The sequence below is a fragment of the Leucopleurus acutus genome (genome assembly GCF_964270905.1).
Source record: "Leucopleurus acutus genome assembly, chromosome: 9".
In the NCBI taxonomy this organism is placed as follows: Eukaryota; Metazoa; Chordata; class Mammalia; order Artiodactyla; family Delphinidae; genus Leucopleurus; species Leucopleurus acutus.
Genome location: NC_139144.1, coordinates 33,198,011 through 33,220,983, shown reverse-complemented (window position 1 = coordinate 33,220,983; position 22,973 = coordinate 33,198,011). Strand labels below are relative to the sequence as shown.

At 37.0% G+C, this 22,973-nt stretch overlaps 1 protein-coding gene across 5 annotated transcripts in view; it reads right to left on the bottom strand.

The window, feature by feature from the left end:
• RUNDC3B (RUN domain containing 3B) overlaps nt 1-22,973 on the bottom strand; it is a gene marked incomplete at its 5' end in the record, with an annotated part of 145,899 nt that overhangs the window by 107,324 nt on the left and 15,602 nt on the right. For all 5 annotated transcript variants that reach the window (XM_082846381.1, XM_082846379.1, XM_082846377.1 and 2 more), the window contains one exon: nt 14,449-14,564. In XM_082846381.1, coding sequence (XP_082702507.1) covers nt 14,449-14,564 — 116 coding nt within the window. The remainder of the gene's footprint in view (nt 1-14,448; nt 14,565-22,973) is intronic.

Here is a 22,973-nt window from a genome sequence, read left to right as displayed (position 1 = left end):
GTGAAGGTTTATCCTTTTAACCGTAAATGCTGTATTGGACTCGGACCCTAGTTCTCCAGCCTGGAAAGCCAAGTGACCACGAGGCATTCATGCATGGTTTGTACCAACGACATGCTCCACGAATAGAAAGGATCGTTGCCTTTTGCTTGGTCACGAGTTTGCAGAGAGTGGCTCATCTCTGACGCATCAAATCCGGATAAAGCACTCCAGCCAGGTCCAGTGTAAGCATGCATTGGACAGAGAATCCCTTTGTTAACCACGGTGGGGAAAAAATCACACTACATGCTGATTGGCTCTCACTCTGTATCTGCTCTAAAGTCATTCAGCTCCAGAAGCAGAAATACCTTCAAATGATTGCCAACTTGCTCTCCTCCGTCTTCATTCAGAATTCCCTTTGACTCCTGGAAGTCTTTAGTCTTCCTTTCAAGGACCATAATGTACCTCAACTGTGAACATTCCAGTGTGTAACTTACAACCAAAGTACTCAACCCCAGATTTGTTCTCTGGGAACTTTAGGACCCACTAGGAAGGTAATTGGCTTAGCCCTATTTTCAGAGGATTGATCTGTGTCACAACCGGGTTCCTTGCATTACCTCAGCTGAAGACTAGAATTAGAGAAAGAAGAAAGACCTTTTGGCCCTGTAAGCGTTAAGTATGTGACACTGAATCACATTAATGGATTACTAAGGCCTGAGGCATATCTAGGTATCTATTCTTTAGAAGTTTGTAGAATATATGTCTTCAAAGCTGTGAATTTTATACTAATTATCAATATTTTAAGGTCATACTGTATATATATTTTAAATTATGGAAATTAACAGGCGAAAAAGGTTCAATTCTGAGGACCGCCTAATTTGCATCGGGTTACGGAATATTTTTCAACCTCTTGCTCTATACTCTTAAATGTGGTGTGTTTATGAACTTGCTAATTTATTTAATCAAGCAGATTCCCAATCAGTTAATTGCTCATTACTGACAAAAAGGGAAAATACAAAACACAGAAAGGGAAAATAAACTGACTTTTATAATTAAAAAAAACTAAAAAACAAATGTGACCTAATTAAACTTAAGAACTTTTGCACAGCAAAGGAAACCATAAACAAAATGAAAAGACAACCCACAAAATGGGAGAAAATAGAAAATATTTGCAAATAAAGCGACCTACAAGGGATTAATCTCCAAAATATACAAAATATATTCATGCAGCTCAATATAAAAACAAACAACTCAATCAAAAAATAGGTGGAAGATCTAAATAGACGTTTCTCCAAAGAAGACATACAGATGGCCAAAAAGCACATGAAAAGATGCTCAACATCACTAATTATCAGAGAAATGCAAATCAAAACTACAATAAGGGGCTTCCCTGGTGGCGCAGTGATTAAGAATCCGCCTGCCAATGCAGGGGACACAGGTTCGAGCCCTGGTCCGGGAAGATTCCACATGCTGTGGAGAAACTAAGCCCATGCGCCACAACTACTGAGCCTGTGCTCTAGAGCCCAGGAGCCACAACTCCTGAAGCCCAGGCGCCTAGAGCCCATACTCTACAACAAGAGAAGCCACCACAATGAGAAGCCCATGCACCGCAACAAAGAGTAGCCCCTGCTCACCGCAACTAGACAAAGCCCGCGCACAGCAACAAAGACCTAATGTAGCCAAAAATAATAAATAAATAAAAAATTTTAAATACCTTAAAAAAAAAAACTACAATGAGGTATCACCTCACACCAGTCAGAATGGCCATCATCAAAAAATCTACAAACAATAAATGCTGGAGAGGGTGTGGAGAAAAGAGAACCCTCTACACTGTTGGTGGGAATGTAAGTTGGTACAATCACTATGCAGAACAGTATGGGGGTTCCTTAAAAAACTAAAAATAGAACTACCATATGATCCAGCAATCCCACTCCTGGGCATATACCCAGAGAAAACCGTAATTCGAAAAGATAACATGCACCCCAGTGTTCACTGCAGCCCTATTTACAATAGTCAAGACATGGAAGTAACCTAAATGTCCACTGACAGAGAAACGGATAAAGAAGATGTAGTACATATATACAATGGAATATTACTCAGGCATAAAAAAGAACAAAATAACGCCATTTGCAGCAACATGGATGGACCTAGAGATTATCATACTACGTGAAGTAAATCAGACAGAAAAAGACAAATATCATATGATATCACTTATATGTGGAATCTAATAAAAAATACAAGTGAGCTTATTCACAAAACAGAAACAGACTCACAGATCTTGAAATCAAACTTATGGTACAAAAGGGGAAGTGTCGGGGGAAGTGATAAATTAGGAGATCGGGATTAACATAAACACACTACTATATATAAAACAGATAATAAGGACCTACTGTATAGCACAGGGAACTCGACTCAATATTCTGTAATAACCTATATGGGAAAAGAATGGATATATGTATACATATAACATTCACTTTGCTGTACACCTGAAACTAACACAACATTGTAAATCAACTATACTCCAATTTAAAAAAAGCTAACCTTTAACAGCCTACTTAGAGTTAATATTTTACCATTTCAAGTAAAATATATGACCACATAGGTCCCTTTACTTTCCCCTCTTTGTTTTAAATGTCATTTACATTATATATGCAAACATTGAAACCTCTCAAGAAATGTTGTAATTTTTACTTTCAACAGTTATATTTTAAAAATCTTGAAGGAAAAAAATCTGCTATACTTTCTCAGATATTTACCATTTCTGTTGCTCTTTCTTCATTCACAAAGTTGTAAGTTTCCTTGGTATCATCTCCTTTTAGTCTGAAGAACTTTAGTTAGCACTTCTTTTAGACCAGGTCTACTAGTAACAATTCTTACGTTTCCTTCATCTGAGTATTTCTTTATTTTGCCTTCATCTCTGAGATATGTTTTCACTGCATACAGAATTCTGAGTTGGCAGTTCTTTGCTTTCAGAATTTTAAGATGTTCTTCCACTCTCTTCTGCGGTTCCTGATGTAAAACCTATAGTCATTTGAATTGTTCCTCCCTGTACATAATGTACTATATTTCTCTGTCTGCTTTCGAGATTTTTTATCTTTTATTTTCAGAAGTTTAGTTATGATGTATCTCGGAGTGCCTAACTTTGAGTTTACCTTTTCAGAAGTTTGCTAAGCTTCTTGGACCAATAAGTTTATTCCTTTCCCAGATCCAGGAACTTATAGCTTTATTTTTTTTTAACGTATTTTCTGCACCAATCTCTTGCCCCTCTCCTTCTGGGATTCCAATGATGCAAACATTATATCTTCTGCTATTGTCCAACAGGTCCCTGAGGCTCTGGTTCTTCAGTTTGGATAATTTCCATTGATCTATTTTCAAATTCATACACAGCTCTATTATCTCCACTCTGCTATAGAACCCCACCTAGTAAATGTTTTCAGATATTTTGCTTTTATGTACTGAAATTTCCACGTGGTCCTTTATGAGGTTTTTATTTCTCAATTCAGAACGTCTATCTTTCTATTCATTTCAAGAATATTTACCTTACATCATGGAGCATGGTTTTAATGGTTGATTTAACATCTTTGCCTGATAACTTATCTCGGGATTGGCATCTTTGATTGTCTTTTCCTCTGACAATTGGTCATATTTTCCTGGTTCTTTATACATGAAGTAACTTTAAGTTTTATATTGGATGTTTTAAATATTATCTTGACACTCTAAATCCTATTAAAATCCCTAAAATATGTTGGTTTTTGTTTTGTTTTGGGTTTTTTTGGTAGGCAATCGACCCAGTTAGATTCAGATAGCCAAGTTCTTTCTTGCTTTATGTGGGCAGTGGTTACAATTTAAGTTCAGTTTGTAAAGCCTTAGCTATGCTTCTTTGGGCCTTACCGATATATATGCCGCTCTGGGATTTGGGTGGTGGTTTGTATCCTAGCTCAGTCCTCACATTCTTGGGTGTGAGGCCAGAACTTATGCTGGTCATTACATACAGAATTAGGGCATTCCCCTTTCCAGGGCTCTCTTCCCTGATAGACTCCAGCCCCCAGATCCTTCCTTTTCCTGCAACATTAATGTAAATAAAAAGTTTTAGAGTTTTAGCCTCTCACACTATGGCACAATCCTGGGCAACTCAAGCAGCTCTTGGGGGAAAGCAGCAAGAAAAAAGAGAAAAAATGGGAAGCCTCAATACTCTCTGGCTCACAGAGGGACCTTTTCCAGACACTCTGGCCAGAAAGAGAAGGTTACTGTTGGAGTCTTTGCTGTTGTCTGCATCCATAGCACAATTAAAGACAAAGGGCCCCTCAGGGTAAGGCTGAGGATATAGGAGGGAAAAAAATACAAAGGACACTCATTCCTATGATGGTTCTTCTTCAGATTTTGATCTCTCTCCCCAACCTGGCTGCTATTGTTTACTTTCCAAAGTATATAAGTAGTTGCTTTTTGCATTCTGTCCAGAGTTTTTAACTGCAATCGGTAGAAGAGTGCTGTGGGCTGAACTGATTCCCCCCAAAGTCTTATGTTGAAACCCTAACACTCAATGTGACTATATTTGGAGATAGGGCCTATAAGGAGGTAATTAATGTTAAATGAGGTCATAAGGGTAGGGTCCTGATCCTGTAGGATTAGTGTCCTTATAAGAAGGGACACCACAAAGCACTCTCATTCTCTTTCTCTCTGCCATCTGAGGACACAGCAAGAAGGCAACCATCTACAAGCCAGGAAAAGAGCTTTCACCAAAATCTCAATCAGCCAGCACCTTGGTCTTGGACTTGCCAAGCTCCAGAACTGTGAGAAATAAATTTATGTTGTTTAAGCCACCCAGTCTGTGGCATTTTGTCCTGTCAGCCCAAGCATGCTAAGACAGAGAGTTAGGGTAGTAGTGGACTTACTCCACCTTCTCTAGCATCATAAGTTGAGTTAACTTTTTGAAGGCTATAGTATGGTAAAGTGTACGGCATACTAAAAGACATAAGATAAACAGAACCCATGCTGTCTGAAAAAGGATACAGTAGAAAAATCAGGCAAGTTTTCTCAGAAAATTTCCAGAGCTAAGAAAATTGAAATGGAGAGTTTAGAACACAGTAATACATAGAAGAGGAAGGAGAAAATCCACCTATAGGAAAAGCTTATTAGGAACTGGCTAGAAGGGAATAAAGAGGAAACAGAAGAGCGCCACTGAAGTGGAAATTGAAATGGTTACTCAAGTAATAGTTTCAGTGGGTAATAACCAGAAATAGACCTCAATGTCAAGTAGAAAAAAACCTTATATCTACAGGAACAAAAAAGTATTTAAAAGCCAGGGCTAGAGGATGGAAATGGGTGAATTTATGTATAAAAAGGGAAATAGGAAAAAGGATCTAAACTTAAAAAAATATATAATACATTATATACTGTATTACCTAAATATGAATATATATAATGTAGTGATTATATATTACTATAGCATTGTGATATATAATATACAGATACATACACCTGAGTATTTTTTAATTAAATTTTTTTAAATTACATGACAATAGAAACTATCTAAAAGGAAATAATGAATACTTACTATTGGTGCCAGACTTGTTTTACCTCAACATTATACATTTTGACCATTAAGTTTAACTGTTCACTCAAATCAACAACAAAGGGCAATGATAATTTTCAAAGAAAAGAAAAAGTTTTAGAACTCTCTTTAGCAATAGCAAGAATTTGTCTTTCAAGTGGGAAACATGTAATTATAGGAAAATCTTTCCTCCCAACACAAAAGGAAATTAGAAATGCTGGATAAAATATAATAGATACACTTTTAAACATAGCAAGCATACAAAAAACCCCACGGAAATACTTAAGAGGCCAAAAATGAAAAATAAACCGAAAATAAGGGAATTTACAAAAACCCTGAAACTGAATGCATCAAATAGACTCAAAATACAGACAGCAAAAAGAGACATATCTACCAGAATAACCTGATAAATCCATCAGAATAATAAAATAGTTCAAAATTTCTAAGTTATTAACAGATCAAACTGACAAAAATGTGACTAGCATTTGAAAAACATAATCAACAGTTAGAGAATACACATTCTTCTCAATATGGAACATTTATTAAAACTAATCATAAACTAGGCCATTAAGCAAATCTTACAACTTTCAAAAAAATCTGCCATACAGAACAAATTCTCTGACCATAATTCAATTAACATAGAAGTAAAAATGAAAAGCTATTTTCAGAAACATTAAAACTAAACTTCCAAATAACACTAAGCCAAAGAAGAAATAATAATGAAAAGTAGAAATTACTTAAAAATGAATATTAGTAAACATAATACATATCCAAACTTGTAAATGTAGCCAAAGCAGTATTTGGAGAGAAGGAAATCAACAAAGCCAAAAATTAATTATTTGAAAGACTAATAAAATGAACAAATCTCTGGCAATAGTGCTCATGAAAAAAGAGAAAAATAACTAATAATCAATATTAGGGACGCAAAAGGGGACATCTGTGTAGAAAATAATACCAGGTATTCACTAATGGAGCTTTTGTTCGTTCTTTAACAGCAGACTGAATTAAATGCAGATGGCCCTCTGCATCCATGGATTCAACCAACCATGAATGGAAAAAAAAATTTTTTTAATTCCAGACAGTTCCAAAAAGCAAAACTTGAATTTGCCAGGTGCTGGCAATTATCTACATAGCATTTACATTGTATTAAGTATTACAAGTAATCTAGAGATGATTCAAACTCTATGGGAGGATGTGCGTAGGTTATATGCAAATGCTACACCATTTTATATAAGGGACTTGTGCATCTGCAGATTTTGGTATCCAGGGGGTCCTGGAACCAATCCTCCATGGATACTGAAGAACAACTGTATACCATATCGTTCAGAGGAGGGGGACAGCTGGCAAACAATGAGGGTAGGGAGTGGGTTTTTTTTAAAAAGCAGAATCTTAGCTTTTAACAATGCCATAAGGATGAATATGTGACTTATCTTTAGATCTCTTCAGTGAGCTTTGACTTTTTTAAACCATTCACAGTTGAATTCGTCTACTTTAAGTGTGTCACACTGAAATGAAAAATGGCAACTCACTAGAGAGTAAATAATTAAGAGGATATAGAAGACACTGACAACTGTAGAACAGAACACAGAATAGAGAAATCAACAACCTAAACAGACCTATAAGCATTAAAGGAGGTAAATTAGCTGTTAAAGTGCACTTGTGCATGCACACCGCCCCGCCCTGCTTGACCCAGTTTTTACTGGCAAATTCTCCCTAACAGATGATTGCAAGCTCATGCAAAATTCTTCCAAAGAATAATAAAAGATAAAACACCTTCATTTGTTTAATGAGGTGATATAATCTTGAGAACAAAAACCAAAACAAGTACCAAACAGAAAAATGACAAATTTTGCTCATAAACTCAGAATCAAAACTAAATCCTAAATAAAGTATACTAAAACAATACATGAGGTTCAAGTTACATTTTTCCCAAGTATATATGCATGAATTAACATTAGAAAAACTATTGATGCAATTCTTCACATTACAAAATTAAAGGAGACTGCTGGTTCCAGAAAAGATAAAGTAGATGTACTCTCTTCCGGTTAAATACAACCAAAAACCCTGGATATTATATGCAAAAAAAAACTGTAAGAAGATTCTGAAGGTGGAGAATAAAAGGAAGATTGTCTAGGGACCTTGGAACTCAAGAAATGACACAGCAGTTAAGTCCCTTTGACTTGTCTATCCCAGACTGTGTGCTGGACAAAGCAGCAACCTGAAACCACAGACTTGCCTTTTCCTCTTGAGTTTTCTAAATTAAATTTGATGGTGGAAACAAAAATTATAACACTAATTCTAAATGCATGTAGGGGAAATATCTAAAACAATTATAAATGAGGGAGAGTAATGTCTATGAAGAAAGGTAAGGTTTTTAAATTTCAGTCTGGAAAATGATGACACTAACAGACTGTGACAAGTTATGTATATATAATGTAATACCGAGAGCGACCACTAAAAAATATACACAAAGAAATACACTCAAAAAGACTAGAGATGAATAAAAATGGAATTCTAAAAAATTTTCAAGTAACTCACAGGAAAATAGGAAAAAGGAAACAGAGAGACCAAAACCAGAGGAAACAAACAGAAAACTACAAAATAAAATGGAAAGCCTATTGTATTTACCCACATTCTTGTTTACCATGTTCTTCCTTCCTTTTAAAAGTTCCTTCCTTTATGACTCACTCCTGCTTAAAGAGGGTTCTTTAGCCACAGTTTTAGAGTAAGTCTGCTGGCGATAAATTCCCTTAGTTTTCCATCATCTGAGAATGTCTAGATATTCCCTTCATTACTGAAGGTTAATTCTGCTGGATATAGGATTCTGTGTGGACATTTTACTTTCAGCAGTTGACAGAAATGCTTCCATGGTTTCTGATGAGAAATCTGCTATCATTCAAATCGTTTTTCCCTTATAGACAAGGTATCATTTCCCTCTGGCTACTTTTCAACATTTTCTGTGTCTTTATTTCTAAAAAGTTTAATTATAATGTGCTGTGGCATGTATTTCTTTGGATTTACTCGGTGATCCACTTAGGTTCTTGAATCTGTATGTTTACCTCTCTTGCCAAATTTGAGAAAATTTCAGCCATTATTTCTTTGAGTACATTTTCAGTCTTTTCCTCTTTCACCTCTCCTTTGAGGACTCTGACGACAGGAATTTTAGATCTTTTTTTACGGTCCCACAGATCCCTGAGGCTTTTTTTTTTTCAGTCTCTTATTTCTAATTTTAGATTATTTTGAGTCTCTGTTATTTGATTAGGAAATTTCTATTGTTTTGTCTTCCAGTTCACTGATTCTTTCTTCTTTCCCCTCCATTTTCCTGTTGAGCTTATCCACTGAGCTTTTTAATTTAGTTTTGTACTTTTCCATATCAAAATTCCCACTTGCTTCTTCTTTTTACCTTCTATTTCTTTGCTGAGGTTTTCTACTTTTTCACTTGTTTCAAGTGTCTTTGGAATTGCTCAGTGAAGCATTTTTATCATGACTGATCTGTGATCTTTGTCAGTAATTCTACCACCTTTTATCATTTCAGTGTTGACATCTATTGTCTTTTGTTACGCAACTTGTGATCTTCCTGGTTCTTGGTATGAAAAGTGATCTTCAAATGAAACCTGGATATGTTCATACTATGTTATGAGACTATGATCTTATTTAAACCTTCTGTTTATTTGTTTGTTTTAAATAATTAATTTATTTATTTTTGGCTGCGTTGGGTCTTCACTGCTTCGTGCAGGCTTTCTCTAGTTGTGGAGAGCGGGGGCCACTCTTTGTTGTGGTGCGCAGGCTTCTCATTGCAGTGGCTTCTCTTGTTGCGGAGCATGGGCTCTATGTGTGTGGGCTTCAGTAGTTGGGGCAAGCGGGCTCAGGAGTTGTGGCTCACAGGCCCTAGAGCGCAGGCTCAGTAGTTGTGGCACACGAGCTTAGTTGCTCCGCAGCATGTGGGATCCTCCCGGAGCAGGGATTGAACCCGTGTGCCCTGCATTGGCAGGCGGATTCTTAACCACTGTGCCATCAGGGAAGTCCCTAAACCTTCTGTTTTAACTGGCGTTCTATGACACTGCTCCATCAGGGGAAGGTCGGAGGGTGGAGGGCACCACATTTCATTCCTGGCAAGTGGAGGGAGAAGTCCAAGTTTCCCGGTTGGCCTTCACTGACACTTGAAGGAGGGGTCCTCATTACCGCTGGGTGGAGGTGGGAGTACAGGCTGACTGACAATGCACTGAGGGTAGCCTTGTCACCCGCTGGGTGATGGTCAAAGATATAACTCTCCAATACACCTCTTCCGACACAACCTCATTACTGCTGTGTGGGGATGAAAGTCCAGGCTCTCCACTGACACACTGTGGGGGCACGTGGGAAGAGAAGGCTCACAACCACGGAAAAGGGAAGAAGTGCCAGCTCTCTGCTTGGTCTTTCTTGATACCACACTGTGGTGGTGTTCAGGTGCCCTGTTACAGTCTCATGAGGGTGGACTTCTAGGTTCTCCATTCAGCCTCTTCAGGCCTGGCTAGGGGTAGTGCCACACTTTTTCTGTGGTATTTGACTAAACTAGAGCAGATACTGTCTAAAAGTGTTCTGTCTTGCCAGGCTGTTCTATTCCTGGTCCTTTCGCTAGAAAGAGCAGGTCCTTGTCAGACTGTGTGTTTGTGTGTGTGTACATGTGCTTGTTGATGTCTGCAAGCTACTGGCTTATCCAGTACTCAGTGTCAGATGTAAAGCAACCAGAAAATCCAAGAAACCCACCACCAAGCCATTCTTAAGGTCCTGAAGTCCCTAGACTTCTCCCTACCTTCCAGAGTCTTGTGTTTTATAGGTCCAGGGTTTTGGGTTATAGTAAGTGGGAGAAATAGGGGAAAGTATGTTCACTTTATCTTCCCAGAAGTAGAATTTCAATTTCATAGCCACCTCATCTATCTCTAAAGTGAATCATGAAGAAAATAACACTTCATTTATTCCTTTCAAACTTGATCTCAGGCAACTAATTTAGAGAATCTAAAACATAAAACAAGCAATTTTTTAAAAGCCTTGGGATTTTACTTGGTCTTAATTTCAATGTGAACAAAAGTGTGATGCGGGAATCAAAAAGTCACTGTAATCTCAAATTACAGAAGTTAGCCTATCTGAAGCACTTTACTCAGCTTTGAGTACCACATTTTAAGATCTCGGTAAACCAGTGATAAACCAGAAGAATAACTGAGACCATAGTGGTTCCAGAAGATCAAAATAACTAGAGACACTTTACCTGGAAGAAAGAAGAAGGGTAACTAAGGAGAAAGAATTATAGAATAGCAATCGTTTAATATTTATGAGGCTCACAATTTTAAAGAGGCAGAAAAGCAGAGTCACATAAGTTGGCTTCTTATACATAAGAATTTTCTAACAATCTAAACTGCCCCAAAATGGATGGCCCTACTTTACTGTCCTAAGTTCCCCAATAACAGAAGTATTAAAACAAAGACTGTATGTCCACAGGTTGTAAATATCATTGAGTGGATGGCTTCAGTAGGAGGGAAGCTGGAGTAGTGATTTTTAAGCTATGATTCACAGCGCTGTCTGAAGTGGTGCTGTGGAACTGGGGTGTGACTGCTGCCGAGCTGACAAAATGCCCGATTTCCCTACTCAGCTTCAACCAGACCTTCCACTTACATGTCTAGCATCTGCAGTGTCTTTTATTAGGGGAGGTGGGAGTGGGCTGGAGAGAAGGAGTATGCTTTAAAGTAAAAGTCCAAAAATGACTGCACTGAAGACATGAACTAAGGCCTCTTTGAATTTTATATTCTGTGATTAATTCTTTTTTCTTTTTTTAAAGGAAATAAATAGTTTTTATTATTATTATTTTTAACATCTTTATTGGAGTATAACTGCTTTACAATGGTGTGTTAGCTTCTGCTGTATAACAAAGTGAATCAGCTATACATAAACATATATCCCCATATCTCTTCCCTCTTGCATCTCCCTCCCACCCTCCCTATCCCACCCCTCTAGGTGCTCACAAAGCACCAAGCTGATCTCCCTGTGCTATGCAGCAGCTTCCCACTAGCTATGTGTTTTACATTTGGTGGTGTACTAATTCTTAGTTCTCAAATATAGTCCAGAAAAGTAAGATCATCATCTTATTAAGGAATTACTGCAAACAAGATTAATATATGTGATTTTAAAAGCCTCCTTTTTTTTCAATAATGGGGCTGTTAGAATGAATGAAGCTCTCCCCGTTACCTGTGTCAGCACAGCCTATATTGTGTCTGGGGATGAATTTTGGTTTTCTCTGAAAAAAATTGATAAATTAAACACCCTTTTATTTCAAAAATAAAAAGTAACTAGAGAAAAGTAAATCTTATAAACCCATGAAGTTATACACTTTAAATTTGTACTTCTATCAAGAAAAACATTGAAAAAATGAGTTGTTATAATAACTAAATTTTGGGCTTCCCTGGTGGCGCAGTGGTTGAGACTCCGCCTGCCGATGCAGTGGACACGGGTTCGTGCCCGGTCCGGGAAGGTCCCACGTGCCGCAGAGCGGCTGGGCCCGTGAGCCATGGCCGCTGAGCCTGCGCATCTGGAGCCTGTGCTCCGCAACGGGAGAGGCCACAACAGTGAGAGGCCCGCGTACCGCAAAAAAATAAAAAATAACTAAATTTTAAGTGAACACACTGTACTATTGAAATAATTATATAAGTTCTCAGGACTTCCCTGGTGGTCCAGTGGGTAAGACTCCATGCTCCCAATGTAGGGGGCCTGGGTTCAATCCCTGCTCGGGGAACTAGATCCCACATGCATGCCACAAATAAGAGTTCGCATGCCGCAACTAAGAGTCTGCATGCCACAACTAAACATGCCGCAAAGAAGATCCCGCCTGCCGCAACTAAGACCCGGTACGGCCAAAACAAATAAATAAATATTTAAAAAACCAAAAAACCCCAAAAAACCTCCCAAATAATTACATAACGTCTCCAAAAGTAAAAGCAATTTATTACATATTAGAATACCAAAAAATGGGCAATATTATATGAAGTTTCTAGACACTTGAATCTTTAATAAACTACCTCATCTTGAGAGTTACAGATCATTTCATAATTCATATCTATAGTAATAACAGTGACCACTATAGTCGGCCTATAGAAACTTTTTTTTTATTTTAAATTTTTTAATTTATGTTTGACATGCGGGATCTTAGTTCCCCGACCAAGGATCGAACCCGTGCCCCCTGCAGTGGAAGTGTGGAGTATTAACCACTGCACCACCAAGGAAGTCCCAACAGGTACTTTTTTTAAAAAGCATGTTTTGAATTATTAATCTTACCTAGCTTAAAAAATTCACGCAAACCTCATTGGATCATCTTTCTTACTGTCTTACTGTCATACTCGTGGAATTCTTATCCATAAATCAACTAGAGATTCTATTCTCAACACAGTAGTTCACTGGCTTCTCAGAAATAACATTCATGGTGATGAAGTAAGTCTAAAGGCCTATGATCTGTATTTTGCTGAGGCATGACTCAGAAGATGGCACACAGGCATGCAGGAGGGGTCCACTTATGCGGTAGTTAGTCAACCCCGCAACTCAGCACGGCTATATCAACACGGTCTAATTGTTTTCTGTTAGAGTTGTTTACGTATTTTGTGAGCGAATTAAATGCTAAATGGTACACCAAATCAAGAGAATTGAGGTCTTATGATAAAATCCTTGGAACATTAGGATACATCAAGCTCTGCTGTACTTGATGTGTTTTAAAGTATTATTTATAAGATTACGTATAAAATTTTAAAATACGATCACCACACAATATAGTAACCATGACAATATTTCAAAATACTTTCAGACGCTCTGCGTTCATAAAAACTTATTTTCTCATAAAAGGTAACACACTAATGACAGAAATTTTAGAAAATACAGAACAGCAAAATAAGAAAAATAAATAACCCTTTAAAAATACAGAACAACAAACTTTTAACAGAAAAGCACCAGTGATTTTTATGGATCTCATTTTAAATTGCAAAGGGCTGAATGAATTCAGATTTTGTTTCCCCATTTATTAAATCCAACCATTTGTTATAAGCCCATAGGACTGCTCAACTGATGCTTTCAGCATCAAAAAGCACAAAACAGATTAACCTTCAGATTAAATTTGAGATTCTCATAAATTATATTACCACACAGATTACTTATTTGAAACTACTATACTATTAAGATTGTAAAGATAATAAAAACTGAAGTGAAAACATCTAAGATCAAGTCTCCTTTAGGAAAACTAGATAATGGAATTGTGATAAAGTTATTATTTATTATTACAAAAATTTATACTACATAATATTTCTTGATGTTATCAGCTATATTTTACAGATGTATATTTTTAATTTAAAAATATTTTATAATTCTGAGAGAACACAGCTCCCATCTTCCCTTTCAAATTTTAAGAGATTTACATTTCTGACATTAATACATTTACTGATTTATTTTTTTTAAAGTCCAGCATCTCTTTTACATAGCTCTTTTTTAACCTACTTACAGCTATAAAATTTTCAAAGATTCTGAGTTTAATGAAGAAAAGATTAAGCAAACAAACTTAATGCCTGGATGCTTCTCTGTAAACTAATTAAAATACCAACTAGTAATCTTTGAAGATGGGCTACCTTTTAATTTAAACTTCTATTTTAATTACATATAGAAAGTGATCCTGCTTCTTGTATGTGTCAATTAATATATTCAATATTTTTAATGCATCCTGGAAATGGGTATAAATCCAAGAATAGAGATTCTTTACAGGAACACAGCCAAAAGATTAGACCTTCTAAAATCAGTTTTATGTTTCTCAAGATGCTGCTTGGCTGCTACACACACCAGACTGTATGGTTTCTAAAATTTCAACCTTGTTAATATGAGAGCTGTTGGCAGAATAAATAATACATTAGCGCTATTACCTTTCAGCCGGTGACTTAGAATCTGTTCCAAAATAGCGGCAAAATTGTTAAATTCAGGAGAAGAATCATCAATTGTCTCAAAGCAGGACCGATCAATCAGGGTCTTCACAGAAAACCTATGGAAAAAAAGACATTACGATTGCTTTTAAGTAGACTTGATTCATTCACCTAAATAGGAAAAACTAGAGGAAAGCAATTGAGAGAAGTATTACAGAAATACTTTATAAGATTATATATTCTGAAAACTCCATTTACTCAAATTCATTCTGTCAATAGAAAATTTTACAGAAATATCAGTTTTCACTTATGTATTTACTATCTGTTGACTACATTAAGAGTTAGAAATAGTTCATTGTCCACAGAACCAGTAAAATCAGAATAAAAAAGATGAACGAAATTATTAAGTTGAAAGCCATAATACTACTTGTAAGAGACTGCAGCGTCAGACCAAAATGTTTCTAAGAGTTTCGAGCACAAAATGGAATAAAACAGGTTGTGAGTATTCATGAGGTGTAGATCCCAAGTTTTTATGAGCTATAATAGGAAAACTTACAACTCTGTAAAGTGCACTATATTTTTCCTTCTCTTCAGAACGTCCTTTGTCTCTATTTTTGACTGCCAAGTGCCAGTGCATTTTCCAAGACTCAGCTTAAATGCCATCTCTTCAATGAAGAATTATCCTCCTACAGATTCCTAGCACAAACTAGCATTTTGTTGGTATTTCCTTTAAGAGATGAGTACAATTTATCTTATTGCTGTTACTTGTGTGGTCTAACTCTATTTTATTAGAATATAAGTTCCTTCAGGGCAGAAACATTGCTTCTGTGTGTTTATATCTTCCTCAGCACACAGGACAATGCCTTGAACGATGTACTCTGTAAGTACTTGTTGATTTATTTGTAAGATCTATTTTGAAGGCGTGGCAAAGAAACATTTAAAGGCCAACGTCACAGCAAGACAAAAAGGAAGTTTATGATTTTTAACATGTGTACCCTTCCTGTAACCACCACCAAAATCCGGATCCTGAACAGTTCTGTTGCCCCTAGCATTTCCCTCATGCTATCCCTTTATAACCATACCATCCCTTTACAGTCATAGCCTATGAAGGGTGATATGTGAGTGCCTAAGTAAAGACAATCAATAGGGTATGAAGAGAAGGGGATAACGATGAGAGTTGTTAAATCATTAGAAATGTAAACTAGGAGGGAGATAAAGGAGTATAAATTGTTCCTTAGGTTTTAGGCTTATTGGCAATGCTTATTCAATCAGGACAAAAAATATAGGAGACAAGTATAAACGCAAATATAAAGAGATATGTTTATACGAGTTATATCTATCAACATTTACTATATTAGAACTGAGTAATGTCTAAAATACAGGCAGTCCTCCCTTTGCACATAAAAATGACTGTGCAAGCTGAAACCATGCAAAGTGATCCCAATAATCAATGGAAAGAATTACAATTATTCTGTGCCCTTTACAAATTTTTGTCAAAACATTAAAAACTCTCTCACTGCCAGTTACTATGTATAGGGAAATGGAAAAAAACAGTCAAACGTATTTATTTACTACACTGTAATTTAGAACATTAGCAATACTGAGAATTCATTTTTGTGTCCTATGCCCTTTTCATTGACAATACACTAGAAAAGTGCTGCCAATCTGCAGCAAACTTCTAATAAGAATAAATAAGTATAACGTTCTTATTCAGTAAAAGAATGAAACGCTAAGTGTTCCTAAAATGAATAAACAAAAACCATACAGTCTCCACCTCCACCTTTGACCTAAAAAGAAGGAAACTTCTGAATGTTTCTCTCTAATCTTTAACAGATAGAACGGAATGGGAAATCTAACTCTGCAATCACACCCGAGGTAGGAGTAATCTACCACTTCAAAAAAGCATGGCATCTAAGATAGTAAGCACATAGGTGACATGAACTGAAAACTACATTTAAAGATAAAAATAATAGAGTGCTTATTTCATCAAAACGAGCTAGGATAGAACTCAATTTCCACCTGTAACAGCCTGGTAAGATTTTAGCCACTACTGTCCTCCAGGAATAACACAAAATTACCTAAGAAATTTTCTTCTTTGTAAATGTAATAGGAAGGAAAAGCCATGGAGAGTAACACATATATCTCTGTAGCATCAAGAGCCATGTACAGATCAATCAGTAGTCAATAAAACATGCCTTTCTATCATGTTATTAGTGCATCGTCTCCTCTAGAAGACACTAACTGCATGATGAAAACCTAAAATGGTGAACCTCAGAGCACTATATTACTTGTAACTCAGTATCTGGCTAAAAACTAAAACAAAGGTGCAAATATCCCAAAGCATATCATTAGACACAATTTCTGTTATTTCTAAGCATGAAGCTATTTTAAGGGTGAGAAAGCTTTTTAAATAATTTCTATTATAACAAGGTTAATAATGAAGAAAAATAATGTTTCCCAGCATTGCTTTATCATTTACAGCCTACTCTCCTCCTGTCAACACAAATCAAAACTTCAGAAGGCAAATTAGTTCCTTAGAGTCCATGTTTTACTTCTAGCTAGCCAGGTCTTCCCACTCAACATCTACTTCTCTAGAGTCATGTGGCTAGTTCCATTATGCCAGAAGAGTGAGAAGCTTTTCCTCCATAACACAGTAACTAAGACATGCTATGAAAACCAAACCTGTAAAAAGAATTTCAATACATCCAAAAAACATCACACAGATGCTGAGCTATTTCCTGATAATGATGACAATATTAGTCATCTATTTCCCAAAAAGGACTGATTTTAAAATAATGAAATGACAATTTGATGAATGTCTAAAAATACCAAATCAAGTCTAAGTAACAGCTTTTACATAAGAATTAAAAAGTCAAAAATTTACATGAAAGGGTCTTTTAATTAAGTGTGGTTTTTGAAATGTCTCTGTCTTAAAAGATTTTCTTTCCCACCTTCAATGTCCAAAGGAAATTTTTGTTAGCTTAGAAATCAGAAAAAATGTGACTAAAACCATTAAACTTAAAGCAGGAACTACCTTTTTCCCTTTGGAAACATACCAAGAAAGGTGAGATGGTTACCAAAACTACGTTTAAAACAATCTTCATTACACCCATATTAATTCCTTCCACAGCTCATAAGTTTGTAACATAATTGTAATAACAAATAGTTAAAAGCAAAAAATGTGACAATAAAGTCAAAAATAAAATTACTTTTCCTTAAAAAGCTAAAAATAGAGCTACCATATGATCCTGCAATCCCATTCCTGTGCATATATCCTCAGAAAACCATAATTCAAAAAGATACATGCACTCCAATGTTCATAGCAGCACTATTTACTTGACTATTTACAACAGTCAAGACATGGAAGCAAACCAAAATGTCCATCGATGGATGGATAAAGAAGTTGTAGTATGTATATACAATGGAATATACTCAGCCATAAAAAAGAATGAAATAATGCCATTTGTAGCAACACAGATGGACCTAGAGATTATCATACTAAGTGAAGTAAGCCAGACACAGAAAGATAAATATCATATGATATTGTTTATATATGAAATTTTTAAAAAATCATACAAATGAACTTATTTACAAAACAGAAAGAGACTCACAGACATAGAAAACAAACTTACGGTTACCAAAGAGGAACAGGGGGTGGGCAGAGGGATAAATCAGGAGTTTGGGATTAACATATACACACTACTATATATAAAATAGATAACCAACAAGGACCTACTGTATAGCACAGGGAACTATACTCAATATTTTGTAATACCTATAAGGGAAAACAGTCTGAAAAGTAATACGTATATATCTATATATAGATACATATACACATATATATCTATCTAAATATATATATATATCTGAATCACTGTGCTGCACACCTGAAACTAACACAATATTGTAAATCAACTACACTTCAATAATAAAAAAAGAATTTTCTTGCAGGCCAAAATAACTTACTGTGTTAAATATGTACACTCTTTACTGGAAAGAAACTATTTAAAGAATGAAAATTCACCTTTAATACTTAGGCCCTGCATTACTAATATACACAGATATAATCCCATATACACAGAGCAATCGAGTAGGAAAGAAATCTATTCCCATCTCTTTACAACAAGCTTATGTAATCTTAACCATTTATCAAACATGCTTCAGAAAAAAATTCATTTCACAAAAACCAGATTTTCTTATCTATATTGTTATATCCCTTTACATGGACTTATACCTTAAGATAAGTAAAGTACATAAAAGCATACAGAATCATCACATTTCAAAACTAAAGGGGGGGGCACTCCCCTGGTGGCACAGTGGTTAAGAATCCACCTGCCAATGCAGGGGACACAGGTTCGAGCCCTGGTTTGGGAAGATCCCATATGCCATGGAACAACTAAGCCAGTGAGCCACAACTACTGAGCCTGCGTTCTAGAGCCTGCGAGCCACAACTACTGACCCTGCATGACAAAACTACTGAAGCCCACGTGCCTAGAGCCCGTGCTCTGTAACGAGAAGCCACCGCAATGAGAAGCCCACGCACCGCAACAAAGAATAGCCCCCGCTCGCCACAGAGAAAGCCTGCGCGCAGCACCAAAGACCCAAAACAGCCAAAAAAACCTAAACTAAAAGGGGTTCAGAAAAGTATATAGTCATTCATAAGAGTGATTTTTTTTATTTTTTTTTTTAATTTTATTTATTTATTTTTGGCTGTGTTGGGTCTTTGTTTCCGTGCGAGGGCTTTCTCTAGTTGCGGCGAGCGGGGGCCGCTCTTCATCGCGGTGTGCGGGCCTCTCATTGTCGCGGCCTCTCTTGTTGTGGAGCACAGGCTCCAGATGCGCAGGCTCAGTAGTTGTGGCTCACGGGCCTAGTTGCCCCGCGGCATGTGGGATCTTCCCGGACCGGGGCACGAACCCGTGTCCCCTGCATTGGCAGGCAGGTTCTCAACCACTGCGCCACCAGGGAAGCCCCCAAGAGTGATATTTTTTAAAAGAACATAAAGTATCCAAGTTGTAAGAGAGAATTCTTTCCACTACTTCACACCAAATTTACAGGATTCCTTATAATATATTATTATCACTATCAGTCTTTACCAAGGTGTGGGGGTAATGATCCTCTGCCATTAATATAATACCTACCGTTAATAATCAACAAGGAGATATGATACAATCCACCCCAAATGTAATGTAAAATAGTGACTATGGACGATAATGAGCACAGTATTCAGGTATATGTTCATTAGAAAGAAGGTTTATTTCTTTTCTTATATTTCACATCAGAAACCCCCCAAATCGAGAGGGCAGACAGCAGAAGCAAGAAGAACTACAATTCTGCAGCCTGTGGAAGGAAAACCACATTCACAGAAAGATAGACAAAATGAAAAGGCAGAGGACTCTGTACCAGATGAAGGAATAACATAAAACCCCAGAAAAACAACTAAATGAAGCAGAGATAGGCAACCTTCCAGAAAAAGAATTCAGAATAATGATAGTGAAGATGATCAAGGACCTTGGAAAAAGAATGGAGGGAAAAATCGAGCAGATGCAAGAAATGTTTAACAAAGACCTAGAAGAATTAAAGAACAAACAAACAGAGATGAACAATACAATAACTGAAATGAAAAATACACTAGAAGGAATCAATAGCAGAATAACTGAGGCAGAAGAACGGATAAGTGACCTGGAAGACAGAATGGTGGAATTCACTATCACAGAACAGAGTAAACAGAAAAGAATGAAAAGAAATGAAGACAGCCTAAGAGGCTTCTGGGACAACATTAAACGCAACAACATTCGCATTACAGGGGTCCCAGAAAGAGAAGAGAGAGAGAAAGGACCAGAGAAAATATTTGAAGAGATTATAGTTGAAAACTTCCCTAACATGGGCAAGGAAAGAGCCACCCAAGTCCAGGAAGCGCAGAGAGTCCCAGGCAGGATAAACCCAAGGAGAAACATGCCGAGACACATAGTAATCATACTGGCAAAAATTAAAGACAAAGAAAAATTATTGAAAGCAACAAGGGAAAAATGACAAATAACATACAAGGGAACTCCCATAAGGTTAACAGCTGATTTCTCAACAGAAACTCTACAAGCCAGAAGGGAGTGGTATGATATAGTTAAAGTGATGAAAGAGAAGAACCTACAACCAGGATTACTCTACCTGGAAAGGATCTCATTCAGATTCAACGGAGAAATCAAAAGCTTTACAGACAAGCAAAAGCTAAGAGAACTCAGCACCACCACACCAGCTCTACAACAAATGCTAAAGGAACTTCTCTAAGTGGGAAACACAAGAGAAGAAAACGACCTACAAAAACAAACCCATAACAATTAAGAAAGTGGTAATAGGAACATACATATTGATAACTACCTTAAATGTGAATGGATTAAATGCTCCACCAAAAGACACAGGGTCGCTGAATGGATACAAAAACAAGACCCATATATATGCTGTCTACAAGGGACCCACTTCAGACCTAGGGACACTACAGACCGAAAGTGAGGGGATGGAAAAAGATATTCCATGAAAATGGAAATCAAAAGAAAGCTGGAGAAGCAATACTCATATCACATAAAAGACCTTAAAATAAAGAATGTTACAAGAGACAAGGAAAGACACTACATAATGATAAAGGGATCAATCCAAGAAGAAGATACAACAATTATAACTATATATGCACCCAACATAGGAGCATCTCAATACATAAGGCAACTACTAACAACTATAAAAGAGGAAACTGACAGGAACATAATAATAGTGGGGGACTCTAACACCTCACTTACACCAATGGAGAGATCATCCAAACAGGAAATTAATAAGGAAACACAAGCTTTAAATGACACAATAGACCAGATAGATTTAATTGATATTTATAGGACATTCCATCCAAAAAGAGCAGATTACACTTTCTTCTCAAGAGCACACAGAACATTCTGCAGTATAGATCACGTCTTGGGTCAAAAATCAAGCCTCAGTAAATTTAAGAAAACTGAAATCATATCAAGCATCTTTTCTGACCACCATGCTATGAGATTAGAAATCAATTACAGGGAAAAAAAGTAAAAAAAAACACAAACACATGGAGGCTAAACAGTACGTTACTAAATCACCAAGAGATCACTGAAGAAATCAAAATATACCTAGAGGGCTTCCCTGTTGGCACAGTGGTTGAGGATCTGCCTGCCAATGCAGGGGACACGGGTTCGAGCCCTGGTCTGGGAAGATCCCACATGCCGCGGAGCAACTAAGGCCGTGAGCCACAACTACGGAGCCAGCGTATCTGGACCCTGTGCTCCACAACGGGAGAGGCCATGACAGTGAGAGGCCCACGCACCGCGATGAAGAGTGGCCCCCGCTCGCTGCAACTGGAGAAAGCCCTTGCACAGAAACGAAGACCCAACACAGCCAAAAATAAATATAAAGAAATTAATTTAAAAAAAAACATACCTAGAGACAAATTACAACGAAAACACAATGATCCAAAACCTATGGGATGCAGCAAAAGCAGTTCTAAGAGGGAAGTTTAGAGCAATACAAGCCTACCTCAAGAGACAAGAAAAGTCTCAAATAAACAATCTAAACTTACACCTAAAGGAACTAGAGAAAGAACAAACGAAACCGATCAGAGCAGAAATAAATGAAATAGAAACAAAGAAAACAACAGCAAAGATCAATAAAACTAAAAGCTGGTTCTTTGATAAGATAAACAAACTTTATAAACCATTAGCCAGACTCATCAAGAAAAAGAGGGAGAGGACTCAAATCAATAAAATTAGAAATGAAAAAGGAGAAGTTACAACAGACACCAGACAAATACAAAGCATCCTAAGAGACTACTACAAGCAACTCTATGCCAATAAAATGGTCAACCTGGAAGAAATGGACAGATTCTTAGAAAGGTATAACCTACCAAGACTGAACCAGGAAGAAACAGAAAATATGACCAATCACAAGTAATGAAATTGAAACTGTGATTAAAAATTTTCCAACAGCGCTTCCCTGGTGGCGCAGTGGTTGAGAGTCCGCCTGCCGATGCAGGGGACATGGGTTCGTGTCCCGGTCTGGGAAGATCCCACATGCCGCGGAGCGGCTGGGCCCGTGAGCCATGGCCGCTGAGCCTGCGCGTCTGGAGCCTGTGCTCCGCAACGGGAGAGGCCACAACAGTGAGAGGCCCGCGTACCGCAAAAAAAAAAAAAAAAAAAAATCTTCCAACAAACAAAAGTCCAGGAGCAGACTGCTTCACAGGTGAATTCTATCAAACATTTAGAGAAGAGCTAACACCCATCCTTCTCAAACTCTTCCAAAAAGTTGCAGACGAAGGAAAACTCCCAAACTCATTCTATGAGCCCACCATCAACCCTGATACCAAAACCAGGCAAAGATACTACAAAAAAAGAAAATTACAGACCAATATCACTGATGAATATAGATGTAAAATTCCTCAACAAAATACTAGCAAACAGAATCCAACAACACATTAAAAGGATGATACACCATGATCAACTGGGATTTATCCCAGGGATGCA